The following is an 18,015-nucleotide window of genomic DNA, read 5'->3' as shown; positions in this document are numbered from 1 at the left end:
CTATCTGCAGGGCAGCAACGGAGACGCAGACACAGCGAACAGACCTGTGGACACGGGAGGGGAAGGAGAGGGGGGACGAGTTGGCACAGAAACACGCGCATCAGCAAAGGGGAAGCGGGCAGCCGGTTCGAACCTGCTGTGTGAATCAGGGAGCGCAAGCCCGGCGCTCCATGACAAGGTAGAGGGGTGGGGGGAGGCTCCCGAGGGAGCGGACACGCACACCCACGGCTGATTCACACTGATGTGTGGCAGAAACCAATACAACATTGTAACACAATTATCCTTCAATTAAAAATAAATTTTAAAAAATCTTATTAAAAGTAGTAACAAAAACACCAAGGTCATAGATACAAACATACCGGTGGTGACCAGAGGCAGAGGTTTGTGGGTAGAGGGAGGGGGTAACGCACAGCGCAGGAACCAGAGTTCAGTGGTCATTAAGAGAGCAGTCCTGAGTGTTCTCATCCCAAGGAAAGAACTCCTGTACCTCTGATGGCGAGGACAGCACCTACACGCACTGTGACCACCTCACGTGTGTGCAAATGCTGAGTCCACGCCCCACACCTGCACTGGCATGGGGATTATGTCTCGTTTTAAAGGTATACAGAGATGTGTGTAAAGAAGAAAACACAAGTTACTTACCTAGAAGTTTACGTAACAGTTTAATGTTAGAACAACACGCATCTCTATAAAAGTGAGAAGTCTGCCCTGGTTATGGATGTGCACAGAGGTACCGGTATAACCAACTACCAAGCGGTTCCCACTCGTTTTGCAGGAGAAAGATACTAGAGACCGAGTCTCACAGTGGCACCACGCCGACACGGTCTCGGCTCACCCAGAGATGTGACTGCACTGGACTAGACACTGCAGCCCCGCAAAGCAGGACCCTCTGTGCCGGAACAGCAGCAGGAGGCCGAGCTCTCAGACGCACGCACATCCTAGCAAGACTGAGACTGACTCTGACGGGGGCACAGACGGCTAACAGAACAGCTCGTGACAGTGATGCTACGACGAACACCATCAGAAGAGAGACGGCACAAAGCCTAGAAGTAAGCCCAGCGGCAGACAAGAGGCGTGGCGAGGAGAGGGCAGGCAGAGGCTGGATCCCCCGCCGAGGAGCCGCCAGGAGACAACCCAGGCACGGCTGGAAGCACGCGGCCCGGGAGGCTCCAGGGCAGGCCTGCGACACCACGGGGCAGGCTGCGCACCTGCTGGCCCGAGACCCACGCCCACCAGCCTGAACACCGGCAGTAAAGCCCTGGGCCAGCACACTCGCTAACAACAGTCACCGTCAGAGAGGGCGTCTTCCTCCCAGCCTGCAGACAGTAAGCGTTTCCTTTCCTGCCACAGGCCCGTGTCGCAGGTCCTCAGAGAGGCACTAGGTGGAGCCACAACACTTTACGTTCCTTTAAAAAAAGACCGTGTTTTATCACTAGGAACAGAAATGGTACATACGTTGCAACAAAACCCAACAAAAACCTAGTTACCTAGATTCAGAACACTGTAACTCAAAGTATGGCTTTAAAGTATCAGCTAAAAGACAAAATTTAAAAAGAATTTAAAAAACCAGCCACAACTTCCAATTTCAAGACGAAGTCAAGACCTTCCTTCCTTCTTCTCTGAAACGAACCCAAACCCAACCTGAACCACAGATGGTGAATTCTGAATTTTTAGAAATTAGAAGACAATAAAACACAGTCCACGGCTAACTCACATCTGCTCTGGCGTGATCACACTCTCCAGAATTCTCAAAGGCACCAGTGCTCTTACCCAGACTTATGTCTGGGGCCCTTCACAGTCAGGCCCCCGTCCACGGATCTCTTGGGGAGCGTGTGGTCCTGGCTGGGGTCCACGAACTTGAACACGTGGGACGCCCCGAACTGCACCTTCATCCCGCTCTGCAGCATCGTGGTCTCCGAGATGCGCTGCCCATCCACGTAGGTCTCAGCGTCCATGCTTCTCGGCGTGACCGTGACCACCCCGTCCATATTCGTGAGGTCACAGTGATGGGGCTGAATGCCTGAACCAAACAACTGGGAAGGAAGGAAAATCCAAGGAACTTCCATCAAGCATAGAGCATTTAAAACTGAATTTTAAGATTCTGGAGTCCCCCTTTCATAATAAATACAACCTAATAAATTCTGGATCTTTGGTGCTTTCAGGGAACTTCCCTCAATAGCAAAAAAGTAATAAACACTGTCAAGGTAACTTTTATTTTTAGCTTCCAGGAGCTTGCATGCTTATGAGATGATAATGGATCTATCCGGACGGATCACTGGAGTGCTCTGCTGTGGGGAGGATGGAGAAGGAGACGGACACGGGTCCTCGGCCCCGTGGCTCCAAGCTGAGAAATGAGGGCAGAGAGAGCGCGGCCTGCCAAGCTCAGCCCCAAGAGGCGAGGGGCGAACGTCCTCACTCACAGACACCCAGGACCTGGCCCAGTCTAGCCCGAGCGCCGCGCCGAGCGGGAGTGATGCCTGCCTCCCGTTGCGTGTGGGCCCCGGTGATGCGCTTGCCTGTACTGTCTACTGAAGCACTCTATAAAAGCAGCCCCATGTCCCGGGGAAAAGCGAGCAGGCCAGGGCCCTGAGGGGCTGGAGGACCGACGCTCACGCCACCCGTCAATCTGCTCTCTACGGCCCCGCCCCGGCCCCGCCCACCGCCCGCGCACCTGGATGGAGCTGTCCTCGAACTTCTCGGTCCCCACCTCCGTGACGCTGAGCTGAAGGCGGTAGAGCTTTGGCTTGTCTCTGGAGTCAGAACCGTCTGCGGGAGGAGAACAGGCTTCACTGCGAGTCAAATCACAAGGCTCTCGCCACGTGATTTGAAACAAGCAAACGGGCAATCCTTGAAAAGACAACCACTCAGTTCTCAGGGTTTCTTTTCAAAGAACTCCCCAGGTTTACATCCTGCAGTTTAACTGGGTGCACAAAATGCAAACGAAGACACGAACGTATCAGTTTCTGCTTATTACACTACAAGGTACTAACACCAACCTTCCTACTAACCTTGCTTACTGCATAAAAAACGCCTCCTGACCACATGGTACTGGACCCATCTGGTCCTGAATGAAGACCAGGGAGGAGATCGGGCGCCTCCAGACTGGCCGTTGCCCCATGTGCCCTGCACACAGCCCGCGGGGAAACGCAAGCCCTCTCCCAGGTCCAGGGGCAGACCCGAGGAGGCGGCCCCACGCCACCCACCGGCCGCCACCGCGCCGAGTCCCAGTAGGAACTGCGGTGAGGCGCCCACCTCCATGGAGCGCAACTGGGGAGAAACACAAACAGAGACTGGAGCTTTCTGTGTCATTTTAAACTTCCTGGAGCCGCGAGACGTTCCCCCTGGCTGTGCATGAACTTCTCTGACCTGATGGGGTTGCCTGGGGGTAGAGCAGGAGGGGGAGGGGGACCACATGCGCTGAGACCCCTGCCCACTGAGGCCCGGACACTTACCCCCCACTACATCCCAGCTAGCGCAGGCCACTCTGACCCCAGCCCTGGTGCCCAGGCGGGGACGGGCCTCAGCCCCGACACGGCCGCATCAGGACGCGATCCCGGCCCGGACAGCAGCCTCGAGGGTCCCCGCCGCACCGGAGGCTCGATGACTTCAGACCCACTCACCAAGGGGTCAGGGACGCTCGCTCACTGAGGGGTCGGAGATGGGCCCGCCAGAGCACACAGAGGATGGTCCCAACTCTCGCAGACCAACACCGGGAGCAGGGCACGCAAGCCGTCAGCACGGTCGCTAACTTGTGAGTGCACAAAGCAGCAGGCTGATGGCAGGTTTCCTATCTGCGAGCTACTGCAGCAATTCTGAGATCGGGTGAAGAGACCGAGCCAGGCTCCATAGACTTCGCCTCGAACAGAGCCCACACGGGGCATCCCGGTGGGAGGCGGCCGCAGCGGAAGCCTCGTCTGAGCCTTTCTGTTTCACCTCCAAGTACTGACTCAGAACAGGGCATCCATCATGTGGGGCCTTCCTGGACAGGCCAGTTCCGTCAGACCTGCCGGGGGCGTGTTACTCTGCTGCCTTTCAACACCTCGGGCAGCCCTGGGGTCAGTCCGAGCTGAGAGGCATCGTCAGCCGTGCTGTGCCCCCGAAGCAGCCGCTTCCTCACACCCCCACCCCTGGGCTCCGGCGCAGAAGGGCGTCTAAAATGGTCTCTTTACACCTGGCCCTCAGCACGGACCGTGGTCCACAGTGTGCATCCCGTAAACTGGGACCGGTTAACAGGGAGTGGCTACTAACTAAAAATGGAGAGAACAGAATACTGCAGTGTGGCCACACAGAATTACACTAATGAATCATAAAGAAAGCAAAAGAAGCAAATTAGTGGTCCAGAACAATTGTCTCAATTACAATGTTTAAAAAAAAAACAACAGAAGAACATGAAAAATGTGTTTAGCGGTGACAGAAAAATGCACAGATGCTTTCTTCTGAAATTCTAAATGCTTCTGAAGGGCATCTTGTGAGCTAATAACCTGATAATACAAACTTTTTTTTACATCAACATTTACAGCCACGAATTTAGAAACATAACAAGAAAGGAGAAGGCGATGGCACCCACTCCAGTGCTCTCGCCTGGAGAATCCCACGGGCGGAGGAGCCTGGTGGGCTGCAGTCCACGGGGTCATTATCAGTCGGACACGACTGAGCGACTTCACTTTCACTTTTCAGTTTCACGCATTGGAGAAGGAAATAGCAACCCACTCCAGTGCTCTCGCCTGGAGAATCCCACGGGCAGAGACTCCTGGGGGGCTGCAGTCCACGGGGTTGCACAGAGTCGAACACGACTGAAGCGACTTAGCAGCAGCAGCAAGAAAGGGAGCGCTACAGACTTCCCCATCCTCTCCTTTCTCACCACTTCCCTGTAGCAGGCGGAGACGCCTGGGGGGCTGCAGTCCACGGGGTTGCACAGAGTCGAACACGACTGAAGCGACTTAGCAGCAGCAGCAAGAAAGGGAGCGCTACAGACTTCCCCATCCTCTCCTTTCTCACCACTTCCCTGTAGCAGGCGGAGACGCCTGGGGGGCTGCAGTCCACGGGGTTGCACAGAGTCGAACACGACTGAAGCGACTTAGCAGCAGCAGCAAGAAAGGGAGCGCTACAGACTTCCCCATCCTCTCCTTTCTCACCACTTCCCTGTAGCAGAAACCTGCCGACAGGCGGACAGAAACCACCTTTCAAGCCCCTCCTTCCTCACTGCTCCCCAGGAGTAACACGAGAGAGAGACACCTTTACAGGTGTGTCCAGAGTACCCGGAGTGGGGGCCACAGATGCCGGAGACAGAAGGGAGCCGAGGGGCCATGGGGAGAAACGGAAATGGAGGCAAGGAATGTGCAAGGAGCCGACTTCTCCTCGTGGGTCCGCGCCCCTCTCCTCAGCAAAAGCAGTCATCTCAGGGGCCGGACACACACCACAACCGCTGTGTCACACAAGCCCCGCTGCGTCCCCTCCTGTAAACACTGCTTCTGCCCGGAGGGCGGGAGCACCCTTCTCCCTTCAAGCCACAGCAGCTCTGGCGTGGCCCAAAGGCGGAGTAAGTCCTCTTGAGGAACCGACCACACGCACCAGAGCTTCTCCCAGAGGTTTTCAAAGTTTTTCTTTAATTTTGCACTTTTGCCTTAAAAATATGTGTTGTTGTTCAGTCTCGTCCGACTCTTCGCGACCCCATAGACTGCAGCACGCCAGGCATCCCTGTCCTTCACCATCTCCTGGAGTTTGCTCAAACTCACTTCCGTCGAGTCAAACAGGTATGCAACACAATCATATGGTTCAAAACTCAAAAGGCACAACAAGTCCAGGTGAAACATCCCCACCTCCGCCCAGAAGCAAACCTGCAGCGTCTGCCTTTAGTGGATGGGGCAACCTGACGCCCAGCGTCTCCGGCGCTCACACACCTGTCAGAGACCCACTCGGGGCTCCCGAACAAGCTGCACAAAACCCGGTCAGACGTCCAACACCTGACTAACCGGCGTTTCCTCTGAAACTCAACCTTAATTTCATCTGCCAACTCTGCCAGCACGCCCCCACGCCTAGCACTCTGCCCTGCACGCTGGTCTGCTGCGGCTTTCTCCAGCGCTCCCAGAGACCGCTCTGAGCACATCCTGAGAGCGGGCCCAAGGGCGCCTGCATTCTCAGTCGGCAGCACTTCCACACAGCCAGCTCCGCCTCTGCCCCAACCGCCGCCGGCGGCCGGCTGGACGAAGCGGCTGGGGTCCTGCCAGCCACCCTGCGTGGATGGAGGGAGGGGACTCGCGCACCTAAGGACAGCTGACCGCAAGCACGGCCCCGGCGCCGTGCTGCACGCCGGAGATGCACAGTGAGGAAGTGGATGATGGTCACGTGCCCAGAGAGCTCACACTTCAACAAACCAAGAGAACAGTTAAGACATCAACAAAAAAGAAATGTGAATCTTACTGAAACATGACTATCGAGAGAATATTTTCACTAACTCTATTAGAAAAAAAATCCAAAAAACTGTCTCCTCAAACAAAAACTAAGGACACTTCAGTGAAGTCGATGGCTGTATCATGTGTATTTTTGGTACATGCCAGGTAAAAAAAGAAATGTATTCTCTACTGTTCCATTATTTTACAGTATGAAATTAAAAAACACAGGAAGACATTAGAGTCCTTTTCAGGAATAAAATAACAACTGAAACATGTCTAAGACTCTATTTATGTATTACATCAAAGTAGGTGATACATACTGGGTTTGATCTCTGGGTCAGGAAGATCCCCTGGAGGAGGGCACGGCAACCCACTCCAGTGTTCTTGCCTGGAGAATCCCACGGACAGGGGAGCCTGGAGGGCTACAGTCCGTGGGGTCCCACAGAGCTGGACACAACTGGGCAACTAAACGCAGCACACAGCACAGGTGGTAAACACCAATTGTTTCTATTTTTCTTTAAAAAATGAACAAAACCCCCCCAAACTCCAAGTTTGGCTAATATCTGATGAAAACCTGTATGATCAGTTTGGACAAAGTTCAACAAACCAATATAAGATGCTACAAGCTGAATAAGCTTTCTATACAAGAACGTATTTGACTATTACATTCGACATGCAAAAAATGACATTTAAAATGTAAAAACAGACCAAAGAAATAATTCCATGTACTATCTAAGATAGACTCTACTGCACAAAACTTGAGAAACAAACCCCAAGTAAGAAAGCACAGCTCTGCTGACAAGAGATGAGTTTCAACCGGGAGAACGAGGACAGCCCTAAGACACCCTGCATCCGGTCCAGACACCAGTGAGAGCCCCACCAGGGGCCAGGGGTGAGTGGCACCACTGGCCGGCCGGCTCCTCCTCTGCAGCCTCCTGGGGCATCACACACGTGGCCCTCCCCACGCACCATGCCCCACCTCTCAGCCCAGGCCCTCTCTCTCTGGGCCTGGGTCTCAGGCTGTCTGTTCCCCGTCCATCTCCTCCTCCCCTGCCTCGCCCCTCTTCTTGATTGTCTTGGGGGAGAGGGAGTTGAAGGTCAAGAAAACCAGTCTCTTCCTTCTTCACTCCAAATTCTCACTTAAGACTTATCCTGAACAAAGGAACTGGAAATGTCTGCAAAACAAGCTTCTCTTAAATGAATTCTGGATATGGAACAATTACTAGATAGGTATAAAATGAAAGGACATTAAACTCTTAGGAAGCGTTATATTAATTGAACAATGAACACATCACGCATGTGGTCAGTCCACATTGTTCTGCCCGCGAGGCGGTCAGTGCTCTGGTTAAGAAAGCAGTAGGAAGCACAGCGTTACCTTCGGAAGCGTGAGAGCTGTAGCAGGCCGAGTGGTTCCTTCTCCCTGGGGTCGGAGTCATGCACGGCCCCCAGGTGAAGGCCGCAGCAGGACAGAGGCCGTGCAGAAGGCGTGGGGGGAGACAGAGAGGGTAAGCTGCAGGGGCGACCGTGCGCGGGAAAAGCGCGCCACCCGAGCCCGGGGCGCGGACACGGCAGCGTGCTCCACGCGGCGCGAGTGTGAGAGACCGAGGCCCACTGTTAGGGAGACACTGAGACAACAGGTGAGTGCCCGAGGCGGGCAGCAGTTAGTCCAGCGCAGGGAGACCCCCACCCTGCTGGGAGGAGGCGATCGCTTCCACCCAAAGAATAACATGACTCGCTACCCCTGTCCCTCCAAAAGACAGTGGAAGCGTGTACCCACGTCTCAGAAGCCTGGACAACACCTGCGGGCCTCAGTCCCCCCCGCCCCCACCGAGGACACGTGCTGGCTGACGTGCAGCCACGCGGTCCTCACCCCCGACCTGCCACCCAGCGGCGGGTGGCAAACACCCTCTCACTCCGCCTGCAGACCGTGCTCGGAGCGCTGCAGCCACACCGGCAGGCCAGGGGGCTCTGGGGTGGACGGCTCTGGGGTGAGAAGCCCGTGGCAGGCACTGGGCCTGCCTCCGTGACCCCCGAGTGCGGCCTCCATGAGCAGAGAGGCTCCCCCGCGGCCCCGCACCTGGCAGGGCGGCAAAGCCCTGGGCGCACAATGCCCACCCACTCAGACTGAGACCGCAAATCGCAGGAGGACAGCGAGACCTCTGGCCCCTCTGCACCCGCTGCCCAGGCTTTGGCGGCAGCTCTGCGACCCTGACTGGACGTAGCAGAGGCCGGGGCACTAACAAGTGTGTGATGCACGCCGCCAGCGTCTGGTGGCAAGCAGGACACAACTGGCATCTGCGCAGGACCCACCCTCTGTCCCTCTACGCCCACGGAACAGCTCTACACAGTTTATAGCCTGGGAGACGCTAAGTGTGAGATCAGCAGTCAAAACAGCACTTCTCGCCGAAACATGAGTCCCAAGGTCGGGGGTTTAATCTGACTTTTTGCTGCTCCACCTCCAAGGCCCAGAGCAGCGCCGCCACCTAAGAAGCACTTGGGAAGCACTCGTCACCTGCCCTGCCACCACCCAAGTCAGCTTGCTGGTCTGCATTTCAAAACTACCCTATGTCAGCTGCTGTGTATGAAGTCTCTATGGGCTAATACTATTTTCAAACATTTTGGTTTGGGAGAAAGAAAATAATCATTAATTTCCAGCACGTAATGCAGAATTTTTAAGGACAGACCCAAGACCCAAAGACTAAGTTTCAAAACCAACTGCCATCTCCCAGCCACCATGCACTGCTGCACACGTCTGAGCACCAACCCTCACACCCAGACGCCAGACACGCCAGGTTTCCAAACCAAAGTGTCCAGACGCCAGACACGCCAGGTTTCCAAACCAAAGCATCCATGAACTTTTCAGCCAGAGAACTCAGAGACAGAGCAATACTCACATTTCCCCACAAACAGCTAATCAATTTTAAAAAAAACTTCAGACATAGAAGTTACTGCCTGCAGCACAGGGCCACAGACTATAAACTACAGTCAGTCAAAACAGCAGCCATTTTACCTGTATCAACACCACACCACCCAGAGGACACCCTGCACCACAGGGACCACGCCCATCATTAGTGAGCCATAATTTTGTAAGCAAAAATGAATACTCAGGAATCAAAGAGCAAAACATACTTCCTGCCCAAGGATCCACAGGCTATCTCCGTAACAGTTTGCTTCTAGCTAACCTTTTGTAGGATTACTTACTAAGCTTCATTTAAAAGAAACTCTGGGTGGGAGGGTCGACTCTGGTCTTGATAGCATTTTACGGTACAGGTCACAGGGCACCATTTTAACCAAATAAACAGAAATGACGCAGTTCAGCTGAATGAGAACGATACACGTGTCACACACGTATCAAGTATGTAAGCAGATTAAGTACATTGTATAACAATGTGTGTGCATAAGACATTTTAGGAAAGTCAATATATTTCTCTGCCTGATGACTAACTTGTAACAACAGCTTTAGCTTAAGAGAGCACAACAAACACACAGTCTAGAAGGCTGACCCGAATGTACACTTAGTCTATTAGAAGGCTGACCTGAAGGTACACTTAGTCTATTAGAAGGCTGACCTGATATACACTGAGTCTATTGTCATTTAAAACTACGCACATACCCTTCCTCTTACGCATGGACTTCTTGGATATACAGCTGACTTTACAGATATCCTTTAGGAGATTCATACACTGAGCAACAGTGTAACACATACACACACATCTGCCTCTAGAAAATCTGTCCTGAGAAAAGTATGTCTCAGTTTCCTGATTTTTAGTAGCTAAAGTATTTTACAAGGTTATTTTTGGAAAAAAATTTTTTAAAGGGAGTAGATCATTTAAACATCTCAAAAACTCTCTGTATTCACTATTTAAGATTTTGTTTTTCAATATCCATTTTTGTGCATGTTAAGTTTATTCTTATGCATGAATATACATACCCTATGATCTTAAGGGTTTTTTAATAAATACCGTCTTATGATGGCTACTTTAAAAAATAAATAAATAAATGGTCTTTAAAAAAAAAAAAAAAGGATGTCAACCAAAAGAAAGTCTATCCGAGTAAGGTTCACCACAAAGCGCAGCACGCCCAGCGTGGCCCTGCTCACCCGGGCTCAGCTCCACGAGGTAGGGCAGCTTCTCGGGGGGCAGGGCGGAGCCGTAGGCCGACCCATCGGCTCTCTCCTTCCCCTGAAGGGGCTTCCCGTCCGTGTGCTTCTTACTTTTCTTTGGGATGTGGTCTGGTGGCCTCCTCTTCAACTGAAAGACTAAAATCCCTAGAATAGAAACTGTAAATTATCAACCGACTCAAGTGAATGTCGATGGACAGCTGATCGACCATCAGCTGCCCAAGGTTCTTCAGGAAAATGCAATTTAACATCTCCCAGGGTGACTCCAGTGGTAAAGAATCCACCTGCCAATACGGGAGATGCAGGAGACCTGGTTTGATCCCTGGGCTGGGAAGATCCCCTGGAGGAGTAAACAGCAACCCACTCCAGTATTCTTCCTGGAGAATCCCAGGGACAGAGGAGCCTGGGGGACTACAGTCCACAGGGGCGCAAAGAGTTGGACACAACTGAAGCAACTTAGGATTGCACACCACTGCCCAAGGCATAATTAAGAAAAGCTCACGCAATTTAACTTTGTGTTCCTGAAAACTCTTGTAAGCAATTTCCCCAAAGCATTTTAAATTAACAATCATGCAAACATGTTATATGCTTGAAAACAACATATTTCAGAATAAATGCTTCTATTGGCAAACAACCCTATGATCAATATGTCCATACACACATGTAGTAACACAGACGCACATTAATACATACACACAAATATTCTTAATTCAATTGAATTAAATCACAATTAAGATCAATTTGACTTTAATAAAGTTTAACTTCATATCGTCCAGAAAAAGTACGAAGCAAGTGTACATTTGAAAGTACCAATCTACATTCAAATATGCCAGGTTTTCACGTCTTTGTCAACACCAAGGCCCTTCACTGAGCAACAGCGAGCTTCAGAAGTATTTCTGAAAGCAAGAAAACTGTTCTCTCGTCAAAAATGCACCTTTATGCCCTCACCGCTCTGAAATAATCAGGAGAAATTGTCTGAGTGGTGGAAAGTCCGGATTCCTTATACAAAATGACTAGAGGATTAGACAGTATTCAGGGTTGAAGGTTATCTTCCCTATTACCACAAGCCTGTCCAAACGTCACCAGTCCGTCTGGTCAGCAGGGAAGGAACCAGGTGCCAACAGGTGCCAACCCCTCATGAACTGACAAGGTGCTCTGGTCTGGCTTCTGCAGGACACAGTGGCCCTGCTGCTGCGTGACGGTCTGTGCCAGGCCTCCTGCCAGACCCACCTGGCACAGAGCAGCCTCAGGAAGAGGAGCCAGCAAGTCCAGTAAGGAGGCGGAAGACGGCCCAGCACACAGTCCTCAAGAGACACTGCCACGCACACCTGCCTCTTCCGGCAGGTTAGACCCTAACGTATCAGGTATCCCAGAGCTAATTCCTTAACAGATACAATCTCTCTTTACCTCTGTCACTCGGCCATTCCCTGAAGATCTGTAAAGGACATTCGTCATCATCAAGAATAACTTCTTTAGCACCTTTTTCATCCGAATGCTGGGCTCCAGGAGGAAGCATGACCTAAGAGGGAATAACAATTAACTGTGACTACACCCAAAAAGTGAATCAGCGGGTATTTAAAAGAATTTTTTGTTTTTGAGGAAATAAAAAAAAAGTCACTGTAGAACTGAATTGTTCAAACACTATAAACAATCCTGAAAAACATGGACAAAAGTGAGGGAAAAGTTTCCAATAAAAACCTCAGCCAGCTGACCAGAACGCTGTTACTGGCCTGCCCTCTGTCCCGCCCCAAACGCTAGTCGGGTCTGCTCCCTGACACGCTCTGTTGGCAGGCTGCCTGGGATGCTCGACCTGTGAGGAGGCTCTTAAAGAAAGATGACTGCATCACCGCAGACCCGCCGGCCCACAGCCTGCCTTCCACTGTCACACTGGTGTTAAGAAGGCAGTTTCATCTAACACATCCTCTGCAGGAAAACCATCACAGAGCAGCAGCAGAAGAGACCAGCTTCCCTTTTTGTGTACAAAGTTCATTTTTAGGATTAAATTTAGATGCGGTACACGGCGTTCACTGAACAAGGGCTTTACGGCACTGCACGCACGACACTCACACATCTGCAGCGCTGTATAACTTTTTATTCTATTCTAACGGCAAGCAATGTCCTAATCATTGGAAAAACCCTGTGACAGAGAGAAAAAGAGCCAGTGACCAGGGCCCAGTCTCCAATGCCCTGCTGAGTTCCAGTCCATCTCTCAACACCAACCAACACACAACTACAGAAACCAAAGCCAGTCACTGGCACCTGGAGATGACTTTCAAACTCGAGTTAATTCAATAACGTTATAACAGACATTATGCCCAATTACATCATATGTGCATATACCAAGTGGCTTGGACGTCTACAGAACCGTGTAACTTCTCTCTACACTGCTACAAATCACCCTAAAAAGACGTTTATTATTAATACGACACACCCTTACGCTTAAGTAACTGATATTTCCTCATAGTGTCTTGTACTAAACGTAGCATCCTGGGCTTGGAACGCATGCTGCTCCAGGGTCTGACTTGCACTTGTCTCTTTGGTCTCACACTCTGCCACGCAGCCTCAGAGAGCAAGTTCCTCAGAACTTCTCTGGATTCTCCACCAGGCCACAAGACCCCATGCTGCACTGCACCTGTAACGTGCCTCCCAACTTCGGGGTCCAGCAAGCACCCCCTCTCACCCCTCGGCTCGGGGACAACTCCCCCAGACAGGCTTCCCCAACCTCCGTGCTCGGCGCAGACTGCGTGCCTGTATTTCTCATTCTTGGCTTGTCTCCCTTTACTGTGAACTCTTTTGAAGGCAGGTCTCAGCTTTGACCTAACACAGTATCTAACACAGTTAGCACAGTACCTAACAAAGAAGCAGAACCTACCTATGCCCTGAATAACTCACTGAAGAGAGAACAGATGAGTGGATGAAGATGAAAGAGCTTCGTATCACATGATCAGTAAGAGGGCAAGAAAGCAAAGGACTTCTATCTCAAGGATAAAAACAATTATCAACCCCTAACTCATTTTGCCTAAACTAACGGAAAAAAAAAGAAAAAAATGCTCAAGAACACAGTATTTAGAACAAAAGCCCCAAACTATGCGACCCTCAAAAGAATCATCAAACGATTTCAAAGAGATTGTCAGAAAAAGCCCAAAGAAAGTATTTTACAACTTCATGCCTCTGACTAAGGTGCTCTTTCATTTTCTCATTTTCATCAATAAAATTAGGCGGAAATTAAGGAAAGGAAAACCCACATTATGAAGTCTACTACCACACAGTCTCTCAAATGCAGCTTCATGGAACGGAGAATCACTGAACAGACTTAGACACAGTACCGCTCCCCTGGCAGACACCTGGGCCTCCACGCCAAGAGTCAGGCGGCGGTGGCAGCCTCGGGGCCACAGCCTAAGAGGCCCAGGTGGAAAAGGGCCAGGCCTCTGTTCGGCAATGCAGACTCCATTCACACCACTGCTTTGCTGTTTTCATCCTCAGACACTTTCCATAGTGGTTATTAACTGGAAGTATGAGGAAAATGGACCCAGAAAACCCAAATCCTTCAGGTCTGGGAGACACACTAGTGTTATTTCTTTGACGTTCTCTCTCTCTCCACTTCCTATTGCTTTTTCTACCTGATCCTCCGTCAGACCCTAAATCTCCCCGTCTCCTGTCTTTCTGTCCTCTGCCGATGTCCTTCACGTCCCCTTTCACCCCTCCTGCTAACACTTCGCGCCCTGGCCCTTCTCTGCAGGCTCCTGCCACAGCACTCTGGTCCATTCCCCCAAGCACCAGCCCAGCCCTTCTGTCTCAAGTCTCAGCTTTTGAACACTTCCATCTGCTTTGTCTCGTTTATCTCAAGTTCTCTCATCTGCTTGGGCTGGTCTATCTTTCACTTTCAAGGCATTTTCCAGCATCTGTTGAGTCCGGGTCATCCTCTCACACTGACGGCGAGCCCAGGGAGAGCAGGTGGTTCTGGTGAGGGTGCCCACTAGTGAGCCAGGATGTCCGCAGGTCAGAGTTCATACAGGCTGCTCTTCCCTGAGAGATGGTGCCGTCTGGAAGGAATCACTCATCTTCTGGCTGTCGGGACTCAGGGCACAGCCTCCCTCCATCCTCCTGCTTGTGGTGAAGACCTTGCTATGCCAGGACCCCCAACCCTGCAGTGTGACCATGGCCTTCAGAAGGGGAGGTGACAGGACAGCCACAACGGGGGAGGTAGGCTGGTGGACGATACTCCCTGAAACAACTCTCGGGACAGCTTGTCCTGAGATGGTTTTCAATGCTGCCCGGGGAGTGCTAGAGCCCCGTACTCCTGGGTCCTCGGGACTGGGACGCAGGCCCCTCTGCAGGCGGCTTCCCGCCAGCAAGTTACACACGCCTCTTTCAGGTCTTGCGTTCGTGTCTGCGGCCACACCACCCTGAAAGCGCCTGGTCCTGGAAGCTAAGCAGGGTTGGACCTGGTTAGTACTTGGATGGGAGGACTGCGTTCACAGCTCTTGCCATCTCTTCTCTCGTGCCCTTTGTTCTTGTGCATTTACACAGAGTTCTTCATTCCTTTATTGTCATCTCAGTGGGATAAAAACATCTGTCTTCTCATCTATTTCCAGCTGAAAATTGGGCTTTACTCATAAAATTATAGATCTAGCAAATGGTTTTTCCAGCAGAATATAAATTCTCAGCTTTATAACGAGAAGAAAAAGCCATAAAACTCAAGCAAGGCCTCTTATTTAACCCCTTCTGTAGCAACACTACCAGCACCGCTGAGAGCTCAGAGCAGACAGCACTCAGCTCACAGCTTGAAAGACTGAACACTGCTAGGGTTCTGAGTCGTCTACAAAGTCAGTGCAAACCCAGCCACAATTCCAGCAGGTTTTATGTAGAAACTGATAAGCTGATTCTAAAACTTATGTGTAAATGCAAATAAGCTGAAATGACCAAAGCAATTTATTAAAGCAAAAGGAAAAAGTGCAATGGGGACTTTATATGATTTTAAAAGACTTACCATAATCTATAGTAATCAATATAGCTTGATGTTGGCAAAAAGATATAAGATATGTAAATGAAACACCAGATTCCAGAATTAAAACCAAAAATATATATGGCCAACTGATTTTCCACAAAGGTGCCAAAGCAGAGAGGGAAAAAAGAAAGCCTTTGTAACAAATGGCCCTGGGTAACCTGGGTGTCTGAACAGAAGTGACTCTAACCTCATACCATACACAGACATTATCTTGAAACGGAACATACAGCCCCAATCTAAGACCTAAAGCTATGACACTCCTAAAATAAAATACCGGTAAAAGTGTTCACAACTTTGGAGGAAGCAAATTCTCATATAGAATAAAATAAGTATAGAATGCTAAAACAGAATTACCAAGTTAGACTTTAACAATTTTAATCATTGAAAGATACCACTTTAAAAATGAAAAGGCAAGCCAAGCCACAGACTGGGAAAAAACATTCACAGCTTATGTATCACACATAGGACTTAATATACATATAGATCATCAGGGAAATGTAAGATTTTTCAACAATGAGATACAACGACACACATCAGAATGACAGGTAAGATGACTGACCAAACAAAAGATGAGTGCAGAGAGAGCAACGGGATCTCTCGTCTACGTGTGGGGGGCTGTAAGCGGTACAGCCACGCTGGACACGCACACAAGTGCCTCCTGTGGGACTGAGCCCTCTCCTGAGGCTTTACTCAAGAAGAGAAGTGCTTCTACGAGAAGACTTGCAACGTATGTTCACAGCAGTTTTACTGTAGGAGTCAAAAATGAAAAGTGGAAACAACGCAAATTCCATCAACAGGTGATGGGTGAAAAAACCATGACACACCCACTTAACGAAATACACAGTAGAAAGAGGCACAAGGAATCGTCTGAGGGGTCACTGTGCTGACTCGCCAAAACGGACAGTGCTGTGAGCTTTAATGCATGTGAGGTATCATGTGACGTATTGCACCTTAATTATTCCTGAATAATCTTGTGGGAGGAGGAACTAAGACTACCGCACTTTGATTATTTAACAATCAATTGCTAGGATGAAAGAAAGGAGGACACCTTTTAAAATCTACTTTCAATGAGATTCTGACAGAAATAACGGTTACAACGAGCTAACACCTACTTGGGACTGACTTAAAGGTGAGGGATTTACCAGAAAGTTTGTCTTACAAGAGAAAAATCTGCTTGATTTTACTCAGTGTGACCAAATCAATTCTGAGGTATAAAATTTCACTGTTATTTCCTGAGAACTCGGGTCAAAGATACAACCTTCATTTCCAAGAAATTATGGATGGCAACTAAGTCTATCAACCAAATGTTGGTTAGTGACAAACAGCAAACCAAGATTTATTTAAATGTTGAGTTGTTATGTTAAGAAAACAATCACTAAAGCAGATTTTACTAAAATAAAATTGTTACCTATATATTAGTATATACGCTAAATAAAAATTGGAAGGGTACGCATGAAAATGTAAACAGCGCTTATCCTTTGGTATCAGAACTACAGAGAATTTTTATCTTTTTCGATTTATCTTTTTATACTTAGTTTATAACAAACAGAAACACAAACTACTTTTGTAATGGAGGGAGAATGTTGTCTTTTATACATATGCCCACGGTCTCGGTTTACCAGATTCTAGCAATACAGCAGAGAGAAAGTCAGCCCATGTTCAACTCCCATGTAAAGCACATCTGTCCATGTGAGCACCACATCCGGGCCCGCGTGACCTGCGAGCACTCACACGGGCGATGCAGTAGTCCCTGGGATTCTCCTTCTCCAGGCCGTACTTCTCCAAGGCTTCGGCCACAGCAAAGTCCGCAGGGTCTGTAGTGGACAGCAGGATCGTCTTGTAGGGAATATTTGGTTTTAAACTATCTGCGTAAATTCTCAATGTTCCACCTGAAAAAAAAAGTTTGACATCTTTAAACACAACTTTTATTTTACTCCAAAAACAGAGAGCAGTACACAAATTCCAGCCCCACTTCCTGTTAAACAACACACACGGCAGGGCCCTGCTGGCCCAGTGACCCTTAGCCACAGAGAACGAGAAACAGTTCTGTGTGGTAAGGCTGCGTGTGTCCTCTCCTCGAGCCCACGCTGCTTCCATATCTGCTCTCGGTAAAGGACGGAAAGGAGCATCCTGAGCGCTGCCTCTTCTCCACCTGCTTTCCTACATCGTCACCTGCACCAAGCTAGACACCGACCTTCCCCAGTTCCTCGACTTCCTGACCAACAATCTGAAACTTATCCCTTCTACCTGCGAACTCATTTGGGAGGAAAAACTGTGAACTAGAGCAGAGCAATTTGGATACCCGGAGGTTTTCTTCTTTGTATGTTTCTCTTTAATGGACTCTTTTACATGTTGTATTATTGCTGTTTTGGTGTCATAATTTGCTTTCTACTTACAAGATTTTTAAGCCCTACAATTTTAAGTCTAGATAAAAGACTCCCACCTTTAAGTTAAAGACTGAGAATAAAGATCTGTGCACCTCAACTCAAACTCTA

The 18,015-nt window shown here is 49.8% G+C and overlaps 1 protein-coding gene across 17 annotated transcripts in view; it reads right to left on the bottom strand.

Annotated features, from left to right (window-relative positions):
- AFDN (afadin, adherens junction formation factor) overlaps positions 1-18,015 on the bottom strand; it is a 113,916-nt gene that overhangs the window by 51,631 nt on the left and 44,270 nt on the right. For 13 of the 17 annotated variants that reach the window (XM_070796527.1, XM_070796530.1, XM_070796524.1 and 10 more), the window contains 5 exons: positions 17,252-17,409; positions 11,920-12,031; positions 10,492-10,659; positions 2,672-2,766; positions 1,771-2,033 (listed from right to left, as the gene is read on the bottom strand). In XM_070796527.1, the coding sequence (XP_070652628.1) occupies positions 1,771-2,033; positions 2,672-2,766; positions 10,492-10,659; positions 11,920-12,031; positions 17,252-17,409 (796 nt within the window). Of the gene's footprint in view, positions 1-1,770; positions 2,034-2,671; positions 2,767-7,767; positions 8,144-10,491; positions 10,660-11,919; positions 12,032-17,251; positions 17,410-18,015 lie in introns of those variants that run through there. The other 4 variants (XM_070796538.1, XM_070796541.1, XM_070796539.1 and 1 more) reach the window with 2 other exon arrangements.

The sequence above is a fragment of the Bos indicus genome, chromosome 9 (assembly GCF_029378745.1).
Source record: "Bos indicus isolate NIAB-ARS_2022 breed Sahiwal x Tharparkar chromosome 9, NIAB-ARS_B.indTharparkar_mat_pri_1.0, whole genome shotgun sequence".
NCBI lineage: Eukaryota > Metazoa > Chordata > Mammalia > Artiodactyla > Bovidae > Bos > Bos indicus.
Note: the sequence above shows the minus strand (reverse complement) of the source record. Positions and strands in the feature narration are given on the sequence as shown.